The sequence below is a fragment of the Hibiscus syriacus genome, unplaced genomic scaffold (genome assembly GCF_006381635.1).
Source record: "Hibiscus syriacus cultivar Baekdansim isolate YM2019G1 unplaced genomic scaffold, ASM638163v2 tig00111693_pilon, whole genome shotgun sequence".
In the NCBI taxonomy this organism is placed as follows: domain Eukaryota; kingdom Viridiplantae; phylum Streptophyta; class Magnoliopsida; order Malvales; family Malvaceae; genus Hibiscus; species Hibiscus syriacus.
The window spans coordinates 52149-70872 of record NW_024063156.1 but is presented as its reverse complement, the minus strand read 5'-3'; the positions used below and the strand labels follow the sequence as shown (position 1 = coordinate 70872).

At 36.6% G+C, this 18724-nt stretch overlaps 1 protein-coding gene across 1 annotated transcript; it reads left to right on the top strand.

Moving 5' to 3' along the window:
* The first annotated feature begins 15297 nt into the window (after window positions 1–15297).
* On the top strand, window positions 15298–17988 carry LOC120167671 (anamorsin homolog). The gene is made up of 9 exons (XM_039176612.1): window positions 15298–15410; window positions 15626–15770; window positions 16170–16336; window positions 16414–16494; window positions 16817–16976; window positions 17084–17220; window positions 17523–17597; window positions 17725–17826; window positions 17884–17988. The coding sequence occupies exons 1-8, from the start codon at window positions 15408–15410 to the stop codon at window positions 17761–17763; spliced, it is 807 nt and encodes a 268-aa protein (XP_039032543.1). The 5' UTR covers window positions 15298–15407; the 3' UTR covers window positions 17764–17826; window positions 17884–17988.
* Window positions 17989–18724: the final 736 nt, after the last annotated feature.

The following is an 18724-nucleotide window of genomic DNA, read 5'->3' as shown; positions in this document are numbered from 1 at the left end:
ACATTATAGAGATAACGGTCGAGGAGAAAATTGATTTAATTCGGAAAGTTCAGTGAGCAATGAAAAAAATTAAAAGTTAAGTGAGGAAAATATGAGAGAGAGTATAATTCCGCGTGGAACGGTGTAATTTACCCTTTTGTTATTTGTGGATGTAGATTAAGTTTAGAGCTCTATGTAAATAGACTTTGATGTATTTTCTTATTTGAACTTTAATGTATATTAAGATTAAAATTATATACAATATTTACTCTCTATGACCATAAATATAAAATTTGGAGAAAATATTCATATACTTCACATTAAGAAGGTAATACATAATTCTCACTTTATTTCTCATGCCTCTTGTCCTTCTTTTATTTTCTTTATTTCATAACATATTTATTTTTCAATGATATAATTATATATTTGTTTTTATGGACCAATCAGGTATTTAACTTTTGATATATAATTAAGCATCTTACCTTTATTTTTAAGGTAATTAAATACTTCACCTACTACGTAGTATTTTTTAAATTACACATTTTTATATTTAGAAATTTTAATGTATATATTATCTTTTAACTAAATAATACTAAAATTAAAGTATGAACTAGTTAAAAATGAATATGCGTAATTAAAAAATGTAGATATATAATTATACCCTAAAAAAACTCAGGTACAAATTATATACTTTATTGCAAAATTAAAAGAATTTTTTAATAGTCTATGATGATTACAATGTAATATTTGTTCGTAATTTTTCTTAATAATTAATAACTTACAAACACATACAAATACAATTACTCAAACTCAGGATCTCAATGAAGAATAACACTCCCTTTAACCATTAAAGATACATAATTACGCTAAAAACAATTAGATATCACATTGTACATAATTCGGAGGTCTATTACGGAAACTGCTCTCAACCTGATGTTGAGGGTAGCCTACTATCTTACCTCCCCCTTATCTCATACATATGAGAAAAAGGGACAGCCATTGTACATAAATACTGAAAATTATGTTTATCCTAACATAAATGGTAGCCATGAGGGCCGTTATAATGGGCCTATGAGCCCAATATATTCATCAAACAAAATATGTAATCAACGAAATAAGCTTAGATGAGGCGGAGTAGGCCTCATGACGTCTTTCGAATCCGAAGATGCCCTTTTCCTTTCATTGATGCAATACGGTGGAAACCGAGGGTTGACTATACCCAAAAGAAATGGAATTATCTCGATATATTTTAATGTTATTTTAAAATTTATATTTAGATTTTATTTATTTATTTTAATAATATTATTTTTAAATTTATTTTTCGTTTAAGAATGTGATAAATTTTATTATTACACAATAAGAAATTAATTATCTAAAACAAGAAGTGAGGTTAGTGAAGAGATATGCACGTTAACATCCCAAGGAATGATTTTAAGAAGTTGGTTCATTGATACTTCGTGCGGATAAATTTGATGGAATAATGGTTTAAAAAGAAAATTAAATGATATAGAGTGTTAAAGAAAGTAAATTTTCAAATAGGACGTAATGAATAATATATGGAGAAGAGAGACTGGTGTTTTTGGGAAGATGCCTAAAAGACCCGACGTCTTTTCCAAACTTGATGTAATCTGAATGCTAATCTTAATATAATATCAACTCAAAAGACGTCGTATCTTTCAAACATTTCTTCAAAAATGCTAAGTGTTCCAACTGTCTTTTTCCATATATTATTCATTCCACCTTAATTAAAAAATAATAATTTCTCCTATATTTCATATAATTTTTTCCACCACATTATCTAAGGAATTTTGTCCCTTTAAGCTTGTTCAAATAACTTTTCTCTCCATCTCAACACTTATTTTTATTTAGTTTTATTTGAAAATTTTAATTATAAAAAAAATTTAAGCCTAATTAAATTATTAGACACAAGACTCCATCCAAAGAGTCTTGGTTTAATTATTTTCATATACACATGTATTGATTTATTTTATTTAGTTTTATTTTGATTAAATATGTTTTGACATGCATTATTATTTAATTAATATGATCAATATTAACAAAAAAAAATAGCACGTCGTTCTAATTAGGAGAAATAAAATAATATAAAAATAAAAAGTTTATGTCAATATCGTCGTTAAATATTTAACGACCGATGATCAAAACATAAAAAAAAATTAATATTAGTGACACTTTTAAAAAAGAATTAATTTGATGACCAAAATAGAAAAGAAAAAATAGATTAATTACTAAATAAAATTTACCCAATTATATCAACCCTTCACATTAAAATGAACAAAACACCTTGCCTAGGGTGTAAATGAGCCGATCTTTAACAAACAAGATTATGTTTATGTTCGTTTGTTTATTTTTGAAAGTGTTTATATTTGGCTCATGTTCGTTTGAATTTTTAATATCGTGTTCGTTTATTAATATTTGAAGGTATTTGTGTTCATTTATTTATTGTTCGCGAACATGTTCATTTAGCGTTCACGAACATGTTCGTTTAACATTCGTTTATATATTCAATTTTTAGTTTTATCCTTTCATTTGCAAGCTAAAAAAATGATAAAATTATGTTAATGGTGCTTAAACTCCTTAAAATTCACAATTTAAATTTTAAAACCATGTATTCAATTTAATCCCCACCTTCACCAATATTTTAAATTAAAAAAAAGTAAAGGAGAATCGGGTAAACAAACTTGTTAATGAACATAAATGAACGAGTCAATAAACGAGCTTGTTCGTGAACATAAATGTCGTGTTCGGTTCGTTCATTAAATGAACATAAAATTTTTGTTCATACTCATTTATTTAGCTTAACAAATGAATATAAACAAAAATTATACAAACGATTTATGAACAGTTCACCGATAATTATGTTCATTTACACTTCTAACCTTGCCCACACGCAATTTCTCCACACACAAAAAGAAACTGGAAAAGGAGGGAGGAGATGGTAAACTTAGTTCAGATCAGTTGGGCCCAAATATAATGGATTTAAATTTAATTGGCTTTGTTCAAATGCCATGTGGGAGCAAGAGTTTGGTATTTCCATGTGCTTTTGTCACACTCGATTAATTGCACTAATTTAACACCCAACCCGGGCTCCTTCCCACCTCCTTTTGATTTTAGGATAAAATATATATTTAGTACATAAATTATTAGTTTTAATCTGTTTTAATTTTAAATTTTTACTTTTTTTTAAAATTATATTTAATGTTTAATTTTTTATTTTATTTTAATATATGTTGTTAAAAATTTAACGCGTTTAATACTTAAATTATCATTTTTTCCATTTTAATATCTAAACTTTTATTTTTCTTTAAAATTTAAGTTTCAATTATTTCAACACTTAAATTTATGTACTAAAAATAAAATAAAAATTAAACTTTAAGTATGATTTTAAAAAAAATAAGAATTTAAGTATTAAGATAAAATAAAACTAATAATTTAGATTCTAAAGGCATAATTTAACATTAGTTTTATTTGGCTTTCTAATTCGTGAAATACTAAATTTCGTGTTTTTTAAAATTAAAATAAAGAGGTTAGTCGGTATTGTCTCTGTTTTGAAAATCGGATCGGACCGATCGGTTTAACCGGAAACTATTATTTAGTTCGATTCAATATAAATCGGTTGAACCGGCTAGAACCGCTGAACCTTTCGAACCAGACTGGCTGAAAATCGGAAAAAATCAGGAAAAACCAGGATTTTTGTTTTTTTTTTAAAAAAAATTAAACCAAACAACGTCGTTTTTTAAACGAGCAAAGTCGAACTCGAGTATTGCTGAACTCGACTCGAACTTGAAAACTTTAAAAGTAAGCTCAACTCAACTCAAACTCACAAGCTAAAAATTATTAAATCCAACTCAAACTCGAAAATATAATATTGAAACTTGAACTCAAAAAGGCTTGATTGAAGCCTAAAATTCGAGCTTGATTGAAGTGAAAGAATAGTTCACTCAATGCTCACCAAAAGGCTCTATGATTTTGAATGTCAAATTACCTCTATTATTTATAGAAGTTAGTTGTGATGCGCTATGTTTCTTAGCAATGTGAGATTGTTTTGTTCTCATATTTTTACTCTTTAGACTTTTCGGATGCTCTTCTATGTTTCTTAGCCATGTGAGATTGTTTTTAAAAAAAATAAACCAAGCAATATCATTTTGTTATGATTTTTTTAACCCCAAATTTATTTTTTTAATTATAGTTATATAATTATATTTATTATTTAATATATTTTACCTTAAATATTATGTTGTAGTTAATTTGAATCATTTTGTTTCACTTGATTTTATGGTTTTTAACTTATATATGTTTATGACTAGGGATAACAAACGGGCGGGTCGGGTGCAGATACCCCCTCCCCCATCCCCATACCCACCTAATATTTTTCAATCCACCACCCGCCCACCACCCATGATGGGTAAAAATTTTCAAATCCACACCCGCCCACGCGAGTACATTCTCAAATCTATCCCCACACCCACTACCCACTGGAGACGTACCCGGCTAGACCTGCCTGACAACAAACTTAAGTTATACATAAGCAACAAACATAAAACAAACACATCTATTAAGAAACATAATAAAATAAACCAATGATTATCTGAGTTAAGTGTTAATATAGATCTTAAAGTACATAAAACATCATAATAAAAGACATAATTAAAGTCTAGAAACATAAATGGCAAATACATAATGTTTTTGTTCTTTGGCACAACATTCTAAAATTTCAAGCAATACTTGTGACATCTGATACTCCAGTATTACAATCATCATTCTCATAAAACACCAATATTGCAAAATATTCGATTGAAATTTGAATTTGAAAAAGTCAATTTCAATGGCGTTAAAAATGGAGGTTTGAGAAGCACAAGCGAAACACTTAATTCTATTCAGTGGCGTTAAAAATAAAGATTTGAGAAGCAACGATATGACTCTGTTAGCAAAAAATGTAACCCCCTAGACCCAGTCTGTGAGTTAGACCCAAACCTAAGTGGTCACATATCCCATTCAGAGGTTTTTTTTTTTTTTTATATAACTTATAGAACGTTAAATATAATATAAAACATAATATTAATAATACAGATATGTCCAAAACGATAATAAAATACATGTCACCAAACATAACCGAAAAACATACAAAAATATATGTTCGTACAAAATAAAATAGTTGATTTCTCCTGATGCCAAATCTGCTAGCTTACGGTCTGCTGTTATCTGAAAAAAGTTAAAATTTACAGAATGAGCTAAGAAGCCCAGTGTGTTCCATACAGCGTACAAAAACATATTAATAAGATATTATCAATAAAAATCGATTTATGCAACATGTTTTTTTTAAATATGAACACTACCCCCATCCGTCACGAACAAATTGTGTAGGTTCCCATAACCATACACCCCGTCACGACCAGTAAGGCCCTGAGCACAAAGCCGAGGAGCCTGCAATATTTTCTTCCTCCAACAATTCTTTTCCCCCCAATGACAGTAATAAACAAATATATTCGAGTAAAAATGGTGATTAATCCATTAAACATGAAAATGGATCATGCTTGAAAATCATATACAGAAATACGGTAATCAGATGTCGGTAACCATTATTCAGAAATCAGATATCATGTATCATGTCATAACAATATTTTGAATAATCACCATTCTGAAATAATTCAAATAATATTTTAAAACAGTAAAACAACACTGTCAGGAAACACACCTGTCACACTCTGAGAAATCGGATAGGGAATCCTACTATTGGGTTTGTCGATCACGTTCTGCTGCAGCACTAGATCCTACGAATTAGAAAAAAAATCCATATTGGAATCCTAATATAAATAATCTAAATATTATTTAAATAATATACGGAAACCTACGGGTAATTCTCGTAGTACGCGGTTCAGGCTGATCTAACGAACGGATAATACCGGACCTAATTGATCCTTGCTCAGGTGAAACACGAGTACCTTCATAAAATATTTTATTGAGTAAATCCTTGACCAAATCTCATTTAAATAATCAAAATATTAAAATATTAAGCCTTTTGGGTTTACAAGCTTGATTCGGGAATTTCGGGTCAGAATTTGGCAAAACGGACTTCGAAATCAAATTCAGGACGTCGAAAAATATAAAGTATGACCTTCCAAAATTTCGAATTCTTGGTCAAAATTAAAGTCAACGGGGTTGACTGACGATTTGGAGACTTTCGGGTTTGAATTTAGCAAAACGGACCCCAAAAACGGATTCGGAACGTCGAAAACTATCAGGATAGGTATTCTTGGTCGAAAACAAAGGTCGTTTAATAGTTGGTCAAAGCCGGTCAAAGTTCTGGTCAAAGGAGGTCAACAAACTACCCTTTAAAAAAATTACCGAAATAGCACCAAAACCGAATTAATTCCCAGAATAGCACGGTCAACGGTCAACGGGTCAGGTCAACGGGTCGGGTCGGGTCAACGGGTCGGGTAAACGGGTAAACGGGTCGTGACCGGTCAAACCGGTCAAAACCGGTTCAAAACCGGTTAAACCGGTCAAAACCGGTTTCCAACGTTCACTCGCCTGCGGCGGCGCGTGTGGGCGCGTGCGACGTCCTCCGGGGCTCTAAAAATCACGGAAAAATTTCTAAAAATTATTTTGAGCGATTTCGAGATACTTACAAAGATCGGTTCAAATTTTTGAACGGCGGAGAGCTCGATTTCAACTCGGCCGAATCTTTGACTGATCCACCTCCCCACTTGCCGCCGTCAACGGAGATCGAGGATGACACCGGCGGACTCGGAACGACACAAGGAACACGATGGTGCGGGAGGTGTCGTAAAAGGAGCAACGATCGGCGATGAATTTAGGATTTTCTAAGCGATTGAGCTTAAAAAAAAACGTCGATGCTTTGACTTGAAATTCACGACGTTTGGCAGCGTTTCGCTTCAATTAAATTGAAGGGTTTGTTCCTCGCTTGATGATGAACACGATGGTGGTTTTAAAATGACGATCGGAATTCGGACGGCGTCGGATCGTCGTCGGCAGTTGAGGTTGGGAGAGGGAATTTGGGAAGAATTGGTTTCTGAAATCAGAAACCAATTCACGTATATAATAGCCCTTACCTAACATTTTAGGGTAAATTCAGGGCTTGGTCCCTGAATTTTCTTTAACTCTTAAACAAGCTTCAAGTTTTAAAAACTTCCAATTTAGTCCCCAAATTTTCACCAATTACTCAATTAAAACCTCAATTCCCAATTAAATATTATTTTAAAATTTTCGGGTTGTTACAATTCTCCCCCTCTACAAGAAATTTCGTCCTCGAAATTTACCTTATGAAAACAGATGAGGAAATTGAATCTCCATTGACTCCAATGTCTCCCAAGTAGCTTCTGAGGGGCTACGATTACTCCACTGAACTTTGACCATTGGAATACGCCTATTCCGAAGAATTCGCTCATCCCTCTCTAAAACCTGAACAGGCTCCTCCTCATATGACAAATCAGGTCTCAGCTCTACCTCATCAACCTGAATGATGTGATCTGGATCTGGACGGTATCGCCTCAACATAGATACATGAAAAACATCATGAATACGACTGAGCTGGGAAGGCAGCTCAAGCTGATAAGCAACAGGTCCGACTTTCTTCAGAATACGATACGGCCCAATAAATCGCGGACTCAGTTTACCTTTACGCCCAAATCTCAATACCTTCTTCCATGGAGATACCTTAAGAAAACCTGATCTCCAACCTCAAACTCGATATCCTTACGTCGCTTATCTGCGTATGACTTCTGCCTATCAAATGCCTCTCTTAAGCGATCACGGATCAGTCTGACAGTATCTTCAGTCTCTCGAACCAAGTCTGGACCCAAAGTTTTTCTATCATGCAACTCTGTCCAACATATAGGAGTACGACATCTACGGCCATACAGAGCCTCGTACGGTGCCATGCGAATACTCGCCTGATAACTATTATTGTAAGCAAACTCAGCTAACGGCAAGAAATCTTCCCAACTACCACGAAAATCAATCACACAACCCCGTAACATATCCTCCAACACCTGAATCACTCGCTCAGACTGTCCATCAGTTTGAGGATGAAAAGCTGTACTGAAATTCAAACGAGTACCCAGAGCCTCGTGCAAAGCTTTCCAGAACCTGGAAGTGAATCTCGGATCTCGATCAGATATGATAGACAACGGAACACCATGAAGTCTAACGATCTCAAATATACAACTTAGCCAGTTTATCCAGAGAATAATTAACCCGAATAGGGATAAAGTGTGCTGACTTGGTGAGTCGATCAACAATCACCCAGATAGAATCCTTTTTGGAAGGAGTTAGAGGAAGACCAGTAACGAAGTCCATCGTAATACGCTCCCATTTCCACTCAGGAATCTTAATTGACTGTAACAATCCAGACGGATGCTGGTGCTCTGCCTTAACCTGCTGACAAGTCAAACACTTTGCCACAAAATCTGAAATATTCTTCTTCATACCAGTCCAAAAGTAGCGCTCTTTGAGATTATTGTACATTTTGTCCCCACCAGGATGCATAGCATAAGGACTATTATGAGCCTCCTGAAGAATAATCCGTCTTAACTCATCATCTTTAGGGACGCAGTAACGACCGTGAAAACACAAAATACCATCCTGATCCACAGTATACTCCGAACTCGATCCATGCTTAACTTGTTCAATAATGGGAAGCAACGAGCTATCAAGGAGTTGTTTGGCCTTAATCTCCTCGGCCAAAGTAGGTTTAACCTGTAACTCTGCTAACAAGCTATTATCATCCAATAAGCTCAAGTTGGCAAATAAGGCTCTAAGATCTGATATCGCCTTACGGCTCAAGGCGTCTGCTACTACATTAGCCTTCCCTGGATGATATTCTATCTCAAAATCATAGTCCTTTAAAAGCTCCAACCAGCGACGCTGTCTCAAATTCAATTCTTTCTGAGTAAGCAGATACTTCAGACTCTTATGATCAGTATAGATATAACACTTCTCTCCGTAGAGGTAGTGTCTCCAGATCTTTAAAGCAAAAACCACAGCAGCTAATTCCAGATCGTGAGTAGGATAGTTACGCTCATGCGGCCTTAACTGACGTGACGCATAAGCGACAACTTTCCTATCTTGCATCAAAACACATCCTAATCCAGAATGAGAAGCATCACTGTAGACAGAAAAATCCTTCCCAGATTCAGGCTGAATCAACACTGGGGCTTGAGTTAAAACAGTCTTCAATTTCTCAAAGCTAGCTTGTTGGTCCTCAGACCAGACAAATGGAACATCTTTCCTCAATAGTTTCGTCAGAGGAGCTGCAATAAGGGAGAACCCCTCAACGAAACGACGGTAGTAACCAGCTAAGCCCAAGAAACTACGGATCTCAGAGACGTTTCTGGGTTGCTTCCAGTTCATAATAGCCTCCACTTTGCTCGGATCTACCTGAATACCATCAGCAGAGACGATGTGTCCAAGAAAAGTCACTTCGCTGAGCCAGAATTCACACTTGCTCAACTTAGCATATAACTTATTCTCCCTTAGAGTCTGAAGAACAATCCTTAAATGCTCCTCATGTTCTGCTTCACTTCTAGAATACACCAGTATGTCATCAATGAATACAACTACAAACTGGTCCAAATAAGGTCGAAATACCCTATGCATCAAATCCATAAAAGCAGCAGGGGCATTAGTTAACCCGAATGACATCACTAAAAACTCATAATGCCCATATCGAGTACGGAAAGCAGTCTTCGGAATATCCGAATCTTTCAATTTAAGTTGATAATAACCAGATCTTAAGTCTATCTTTGAAAAGATAGAAGCCCCTCGAAATTGGTCAAATAGATCGTCGATTCTGGGCAGAGGATATTTGTTTTTCACCGTGAGCTTGTTTAGTTTCCTATAATCGATACAGAGTCTCAATGTCCCATCTTTCTTCTTGACAAAGAGAACTGGGGCTCCCCACGGTGATACACTGGGTCGGATAAATCCCCTGTCCAACAACTCCTGGAGTTGGATTTTCAGTTCTTTAAGCTCCTTTGGGGCCATACGATAAGGAGCCATTGAAACTGGGGTGGATCCAGAATAGACTTCAATCACAAACTCGACTTCTCTATCTGGAGGTAATCCAGGCAACTCCTCGGGAAAAACATCGGGAAATTCCTTGACAATTCGGATGCTTTCAATATCGGATTGCGATCTCCTAGTGTCCAAAATATAAGCAAGAAACGCTTCGGAACCCTTCCTGATCATCTTCTCCGCTACCAAGGCAGACACAACATTCGTCAGAAATCCACGTCGTTCCCCAATCATTACAATCTTTCGATTATCTGGGGTCTTCAGAACGGCTCTCTTAGTCTCAAAATCAATATTTACTCGATGTTTGTCCAACCAATCTACGCCAAGAATCAAATCGAACTCTTCAAAGGGTAACTCCATCAGGTCAGCCAGAAAAATCTCCCATTGATCTCTATAGGGCACTCTCTAAAAATACGATCCAACACGATGGATGGCCTAAGGGACTTTGAACTATCACTGAATACTCAGTATTCTCAACAGGAATATTTAGACCCTCAGAAACGGAATGTGATACATAGGAATTTGTAGAGCCACTATCAAACAATGCAAAGTATGGAACTGAATGAATAGTAACAGTACCTGCAGTCACATTAGGCCCATCTCGATCTTGTCGAAGTCTAGTAGTGTAAACCAATGCAGGTTGTCTGGCCTCAGATCTGACTGGACCCCTACTCTGAGATGCTCGGCCTCTATTAGCCGATCCAGGTGCTCTCTCCTGAATACGTCCCCGTGCTGGAGTCTGAACTGTACTATGAGAACTAGCGGGAGTACGAGCTGGTGTCTGAACAGAATGAGGTATCTCCGGACAATCCTTCAAATAATGGTCACCAGATCCACATTTATAACAAGTGCCCAATTTCTTCCTGCATTCTCCAAAGTGATTTTTCCCACAATAATCACATGTTGGAAAGGGTTGCGACCCAAAAGAACCACCATGTCTAGAAGACTGAACTGTTGAAGCACCAGATGCAACAGGTCTGACACTTGCACCGCCTCTCTGAAAAGAATCACCCCTGCCTCTCTTGCTAGGATGTGCAGAAGAATTAACAGAACCAGAAGGCCTCCTGAATCGATTCTGGCTCGATCATTATCTCTCTTGTGCTCTATACCCAATCGCTCTATTTCCTCAGCAGTCTTGGCTATCTCAACCAGGGCGTCAAAATTTCTCTCTCGGTGGGTAGCGACTCGACTTCTGATCTCATACCTGAGTCCATTTTCGAACCTCAAGCATCGATCTGTCTCAGTGTCCACAAGTCCAGGAGCATATCGGCTCAATCGGATGAATTCAACCTCATAATCCATAACAGACATATTACCCTGCTCTAGATTCTGAAACTCCTGGCGTCGTTCCTGCAGATATCTCTCTCCGATGTAGCGACTCCGGAAGCGCGTCTTGAAAAGATCCCATGTTAATTGGTTCCTCGGAATACTACCAGAAATGGATTGCCACCATCTGAAGCTTTCTTTCTTCAACATAGTTAAGGCCCCCTTTAACTTTTGCTCAGGTCTGAGGTCCATCTCATCCATAATCCTCTCTGTGTCCTCCAGCCAGTACTCAGCGTCTGTCGGAGGTCCACCAGTAATACCCTCAAATGGTACTACACCAGCAGCAACCAGAGAATTTGAAATCTCCACTGCAGTCATGTTACTAGGGGCTCTAGCAGCTCTCTGAAACATGCGGAAGATAGCTCTATTAATGACGTCTTCATTCATCTCTGTATCCTCATCTTCAGTGACGGGAGGGTCTCTCACGGGAGTAAACTGATCATCATGAGAAAGAGTCGGATCTACTTGCGGAACAGGAGGATCACGTGCTGACATCGGATCGTCTATCGTAACAGAAGGTCGAGTGACTCGCCCTCTACCACGTCCATGTCCTGTCCTACGACCTCTAGCAGCATTCATCGTTGGATCTATAAGGCTCTACAGAAAGAATTTGAAACATGTGTCAGATTAGCATCAGGGATCTCGAGAAAACTTTAAATCATAACATAAGGTGACATTTTTTTTTATTTTCTTAAAAATCCAAAATTTAGGACCCATATACAGTCCGAGTGTTTAAAACCAAAGGCTCTGATACCACCAAATGTAACCCCCTAGACCCAGTCTGTGAGTTAGACCCAAACCTAAGTGGTCACATATCCCATTCAGAGGTTTTTTTTTTTTTTATATAACTTATAGAACGTTAAATATAATATAAAACATAATATTAATAATACAGATATGTCCAAAACGATAATAAAATACATGTCACCAAACATAACCGAAAAACATACAAAAATATATGTTCGTACAAAATAAAATAGTTGATTTCTCCTGATGCCAAATCTGCTAGCTTACGGTCTGCTGTTATCTGAAAAAAGTTAAAATTTACAGAATGAGCTAAGAAGCCCAGTGTGTTCCATACAGCGTACAAAAACATATTAATAAGATATTATCAATAAAAATCGATTTATGCAACATGTTTTTTTAAATATGAACACTACCCCCATCCGTCACGAACAAATTGTGTAGGTTCCCATAACCATACACCCCGTCACGACCAGTAAGGCCCTGAGCACAAAGCCGAGGAGCCTGCAATATTTTCTTCCTCCAACAATTCTTTTCCCCCCCAATGACAGTAATAAACAAATATATTCGAGTAAAAATGGTGATTAATCCATTAAAACATGAAAATGGATCATGCTTGAAAATCATATACAGAAATACGGTAATCAGATGTCGGTAACCATTATTCAGAAATCAGATATCATGTATCATGTCATAACAATATTTTGAATAATCACCATTCTGAAATAATTCAAATAATATTTTAAAACAGTAAAACAACACTGTCAGGAAACACACCTGTCACACTCTGAGAAATCGGATAGGGAATCCTACTATTGGGTTTGTCGATCACGTTCTGCTGCAGCACTAGATCCTACGAATTAGAAAAAAAATCCATATTGGAATCCTAATATAAATAATCTAAATATTATTTAAATAATATACGGAAACCTACGGGTAATTCTCGTAGTACGCGGTTCAGGCTGATCTAACGAACGGATAATACCGGACCTAATTGATCCTTGCTCAGGTGAAACACGAGTACCTTCATAAAATATTTTATTGAGTAAATCCTTGACCAAATCTCATTTAAATAATCAAAATATTAAAATATTAAGCCTTTTGGGTTTACAAGCTTGATTCGGGAATTTCGGGTCAGAATTTGGCAAAACGGACTTCGAAATCAAATTCAGGACGTCGAAAAATATAAAGTATGACCTTCCAAAATTTCGAATTCTTGGTCAAAATTAAAGTCAACGGGGTTGACTGACGATTTGGAGACTTTCGGGTTTGAATTTAGCAAAACAGACCCCAAAAACGGATTCGGAACGTCGAAAACTATCAGGATAGGTATTCTTGGTCGAAAACAAAGGTCGTTTAATAGTTGGTCAAAGCCGGTCAAAGTTCTGGTCAAAGGAGGTCAACAAACTACCCTTTAAAAAAATTACCGAAATAGCACCCATTTCGAATTAATTCCCAGAATAGCACCAAAACCGAATTAATTCCCAGAATAGCACGGTCAACGGTCAACGGGTCGGGTCAACGGGTCGGGTCGGGTCAACGGGTCGGGTAAACGGGTAAACGGGTCGTGACCGGTCAAACCGGTCAAAACCGGTTCAAAACCGGTTAAACCGGTCAAAACCGGTTTCCAACGTTCACTCGCCTGCGGCGGCGCGTGTGGGCGCGTGCGACGTCCTCCGGGGCTCTAAAAATCACGGAAAATTTTCTAAAAATTATTTTGAGCGATTTCGAGATACTTACAAAGATCGGTTCAAATTTTTGAACGGCGGAGAGCTCGATTTCAACTCGGCCGAATCTTTGACTGATCCACCTCCCCACTTGCCGCCGTCAACGGAGATCGAGGATGACACCGGCGGACTCGGAACGACACAAGGAACACGATGGTGCGGGAGGTGTCGTAAAAGGAGCAACGATCGGCGATGAATTTAGGATTTTCTAAGCGATTGAGCTTAAAAAAAAACGTCGATGCTTTGACTTGAAATTCACGACGTTTGGCAGCGTTTCGCTTCAATTAAATTGAAGGGTTTGTTCCTCGCTTGATGATGAACACGATGGTGGTTTTAAAATGACGATCGGAATTCGGACGGCGTCGGGATCGTCGTCGGCAGTTGAGGTTGGGAGAGGGAATTTGGGAAGAATTGGTTTCTGAAATCAGAAACCAATTCACGTATATAATAGCCCTTACCTAACATTTTAGGGTAAATTCAGGGCTTGGTCCCTGAATTTTCTTTAACTCTTAAACAAGCTTCAAGTTTTAAAAACTTCCAATTTAGTCCCCAAATTTTCACCAATTACTCAATTAAAACCTCAATTCCCAATTAAATATTATTTTAAAATTTTCGGGTTGTTACAAAAAACGTGGGTGCTCAGTCACAAGATACTGATTTGTAGAACATTAAGAAATTAAGCTTAAAACAAACATTAAGATGAATTTAAAAATAATTAAAAATCAGTACGAGCAAATAAAAATTAAACTCTTAAAACGAAATGCAGAGGAGCTTAAAACGAAATGACTACGAAATTAACTCTTACAAAAATTAAATTTCAAGTAAAAATGGAATAAACATACCTGAATAAGCTTGAGAGTGAAGACAAGAGGTTTGAAAGAAAAAAATTTATGCATAAATTTATCTCTAATATTTGGTTAAATTACAAGTTATATCTTATACAATATTAGGATTTATAAATTAGCTCTTAAAATTATACCTAAATTCATAATAGTCCAAAATTTAATGGATATTTAGTTGGGCGGGCGGATGTGGGGCGGGAGGATGCGGGGCGGGCGGATGCAGGGCGGGTGGATGCGGGGCGGGTGGATGCGGTGCGGATGCGGGGCGGGTAAGGTCTCAAACCCATTACCCGCCCACTACCCGCGTCGGGTACCACTTTCTAAATCCAAACCCGCCCACTAACCACTAAAATTATACCCATCACCGCCCCAATTGGAGCGGGCACGGTGCGGAATCCACGAAATTGTATCCGCTTGTCATCCCTATTTATGACTTGCTTTGAATATGACTTGTGATATAAAAAATTATTTTTATTACAAATTTTTGATATTTTTATTTAATTTTTTAAATAATTATGATATCGTTCGGTTCTTTCGACCGATCGAATCGATTCAATCGGTTGAATTAATAAACCGATAGTATTATCGGTTCGCTAATCGGTCCGGCTCTAAAAACCATGGGTATTGTAAAACCAGTGTGAAATCGCTCTTTCCAGAACATTAAGCTCAAATTTCACCCCCTCTTTTTTTTTCAATTCGTTAGGGATTTTTTGGTACGATTTGAACCCTGATCTGCATGGTGAGCATCATTTTATCTATGTCAATATCTTCTTTTCTGTAACTGCGATCTTTCGTCGGTTGGTCTCTCGTCATATATATATCTCTCGGAGACTGAAAATTTTTTATTTTTTTTTCATTTTCAAGCTTAAACTTTTGAGAATTACGTAACGGATTTGATGGCTCTGTTTGCTGCAAAATTTCCTAATTAATTTTGTGCTCTCTTCTCCTTCATAGGATTTAAGATCTAAGCGGAGCTCCACAGTGGTGGTCACAGATGATGCAAGTTATACCCATAATACGCTAGGTGCGATTTGGAGTTCTGAGAACGAAGACCCCAAACGCTTCGACCCTCTAATTGTCATTCAATCTTCTTGTTTAGGTACTTTAATTTTACTCCTTTTATTTTTCTAGTTTATTTTTAAAATTTATGTCTCTTTTAGGCTAAAATACACTTCAATTATAAATGCACTTACGTCTTTTAGTTAGAGAATCTCGAGGGTGCACTAGCAAAAATGAATATGCTTGGTTATAGTTTTCCCTATATTAAAAAGAAAGAAAGTTAGGATTTGATATTTGATGTATAGAAAACGTCTTAATTTTCCTTGAAGCAAAATTATTTAGTAAAAGCAACAATTATATTCCATTCCTCTTTACTGTAGTTTCAACATTCTCATGCCATGCTATTTTTCTTCTTCTATATAGCCTTTTGGCGTTCTATTTGATGGCTTTATTTCTGATAACTTCATTACTTGTGTTTTTGTCTCTCTGGTTATTTCAGCTCGTCTGCCATTAGAATCATCCTATGTAGACATGGCCATTTTGACCTCTAGATCAATTGAAGTTCCTTTTGATGAGTTGTATTCTGAAATCTTTAGAGTTTTGACACCTGGTGGGAAGCTGGTGGTTTATCAGACTTTTGAGTCTGAGACAAAAGAAGTAGAGACGGTAACAGTTTTGTGGCTTTGTGGCTTTGTGACTTTGATGGAGTTGCAGTCAACGCAACTTACTAGTGTTACTTGCAGGTATTGTCTGCTGTTGAGCGCAAATTATTATTGGCCGGATTTTTAGATGCGGAACATTTTCAACTTGCTCAGATTGTTGGGGTGAGTGCGTATTTGTTTCACCGTTTAAGGTTTAATCCTTCTGGTAGGTACATGTAGCATGTATTCCCTGGTTTTTTGAACTAGGTTTCTGAGATATTTATATATCCTTCTTCTCTGACCTCTGATGTTAGTTTATTTGTAGGTTTATCAATTCTAATTTAGTCATTGTTTTTATTTTGCTTTCTCATTTCTGTGTGATGGAGGAATGCTGATTTAGCTCTTGTCTTGCTATCTTAACTGTGTCATTCATTTCAAGTTCAGCGTTATGTTGCTATTGGGTGTTTTTAATGAAGCTAATTATTGGGAACATTGGCTCTTTTAGATTAAGGCTAAGAAGCCATCTTGGAAGATCGGATCTTCTTTTGCTATTAAAAAGTCCGCAAAAAATCCTATGAAAATTCAGATGGATGATGACTCTGATCTCATTGATGAAGATTCCCTCTTAACTGAAGAGGACTTGAAGAAGCCCCAATTACCTACTGGTAAGATGGCAAGACACAACAAGACCAATAATTTTTGGGTTTCAATTCTTTAGGCTGAAAATTTAGGAATATTATTTTACATTACTTAAAAGTACTATTTTCTTTAGTTGGTGACTGTGAAGTTGGAAGCACAAGGAAAGCTTGCAAGAATTGTACATGTGGAAGGGCAGAACAAGAGGAGAAAGTGCAGAAGCTAGACCTGACGGCGGATCAGTTAAACAATCCTCAATCAGCTTGTGGAAATGTATATCTTGTTCTATAGTCCTCCCTCTTATTTGGTTTCACTGATTTAAATTGAATTTACAATTGTGATAAATTTATGATGATTACTATGCAGTCATTGACTGAGACTCTGTCTAATTGATGCTTTTGCAGTTTTGATTATTTGGTTTTAAAATTTTTCTTTCGATCAATTTCAATGGGAAAAAAAATAAAACGCAAGGCATCAAAAACAAGTCACAGTTCATACTTTTTTTTTCTGTTATGCTCTGGAACTTTGGAGTGTAGACTAATACTTCCTTTACTCCTTATGCTTTGAAATAACAGTGTGGACTAGGTGATGCATTCCGCTGCAGTACATGCCCATATAAGGGCCTTCCACCATTCAAGCTGGGCGAGAAGGTATGGTTTCTCTTACACACACATGTATGCTGTATGCACACTATAACATTTTTCTTCTAATGAAATGTTGGCACACCAAATGGATAAATTGTAGAACAAGTATGACTGGAATGATTTCTCCATCCAGGTATCTCTGTCAGGGAACTTTCTTGCAGCTGACATTTGAAATCTCAAACCAATGGTTTTGGCCCGAATCTTAGTTTCTGGATACTTGAATACATTAGATATGGTTTTGTTCGGTGGTTTAGTGTAAAAGTTCAAAACTCAACTTCTATTTTGTAGAAACATTTGGTACTAGCTCTTGTTTTAGTGTGGAAGTGGATATTCGGTTTTATGGATACATTCTAAATACTAAACACAAGTCATCATCCGACTGACCCATAATAGGTCACACTTCTTGTTCACCTGGTGTTCTAAATTTTATTTTACTAATTTTAGATGAATATTATAATATTTGTTTATATATTTTTACTTGTTCATTTAATGATATTTGTATATACATATTATATGAATAAGAATATATATATATATGGAAGACTAAAAACAACAGAATCTGAAAGAATGTATCAAATTGTAGTGAAAGAATATATATTTACTTGTTCATTACAAATTTAGTTCAAATTTCATTATAACAGTTTCATTCAGATTTACTTTGGTTCAACTCTAAAATATATTTCAATTAGGCAAAACTTTCGAGATAATGTTCTGAAAGAAATTAATTCACGAGCTAATGCACTCCCAAGATTAATTGCTCAAATAGGGTGAAATTCACAGTGTTGGCCGTAGGTCGCCATGCACTTCGGGCGACCTTGTAGGTCGCCATGCACTCCAGGCGACCTACCCTTGCTCAAACAGAGAGAATGAACGTGTTGCATGGTACATGCACGTCCCAACACATAGGTCGCCATGCCCTCCGGGCGACTTTGTAGGTCGCCATGCCCTCCGGGCGACCTACCCTCGCTCGGCTTCCCTCGGATTCTCTCGCATAGCTCGCTCTGTTGCCCTCGGATGCCCTCGCATAGCTCGTTCGGATGGCCTCGGTCGGATGGCCTCGATGCTCTCGGATGGCCTCGTATGCCCAACGTGTTGGGACGTGCATGGCACATGCCGCATAGCTCGCTCGGTTG

Bases quoted from the DNA above. Each gene is read 5' to 3' on its own strand.
- LOC120167671 (XM_039176612.1), top strand. The intron at 15,771-16,169 runs GTACTTTAATTT...TGGTTATTTCAG, and splicing joins CATTCAATCTTCTTGTTTAG to CTCGTCTGCCATTAGAATCA. The intron at 16,337-16,413 runs GTAACAGTTTTG...TGTTACTTGCAG, and splicing joins AGACAAAAGAAGTAGAGACG to GTATTGTCTGCTGTTGAGCG.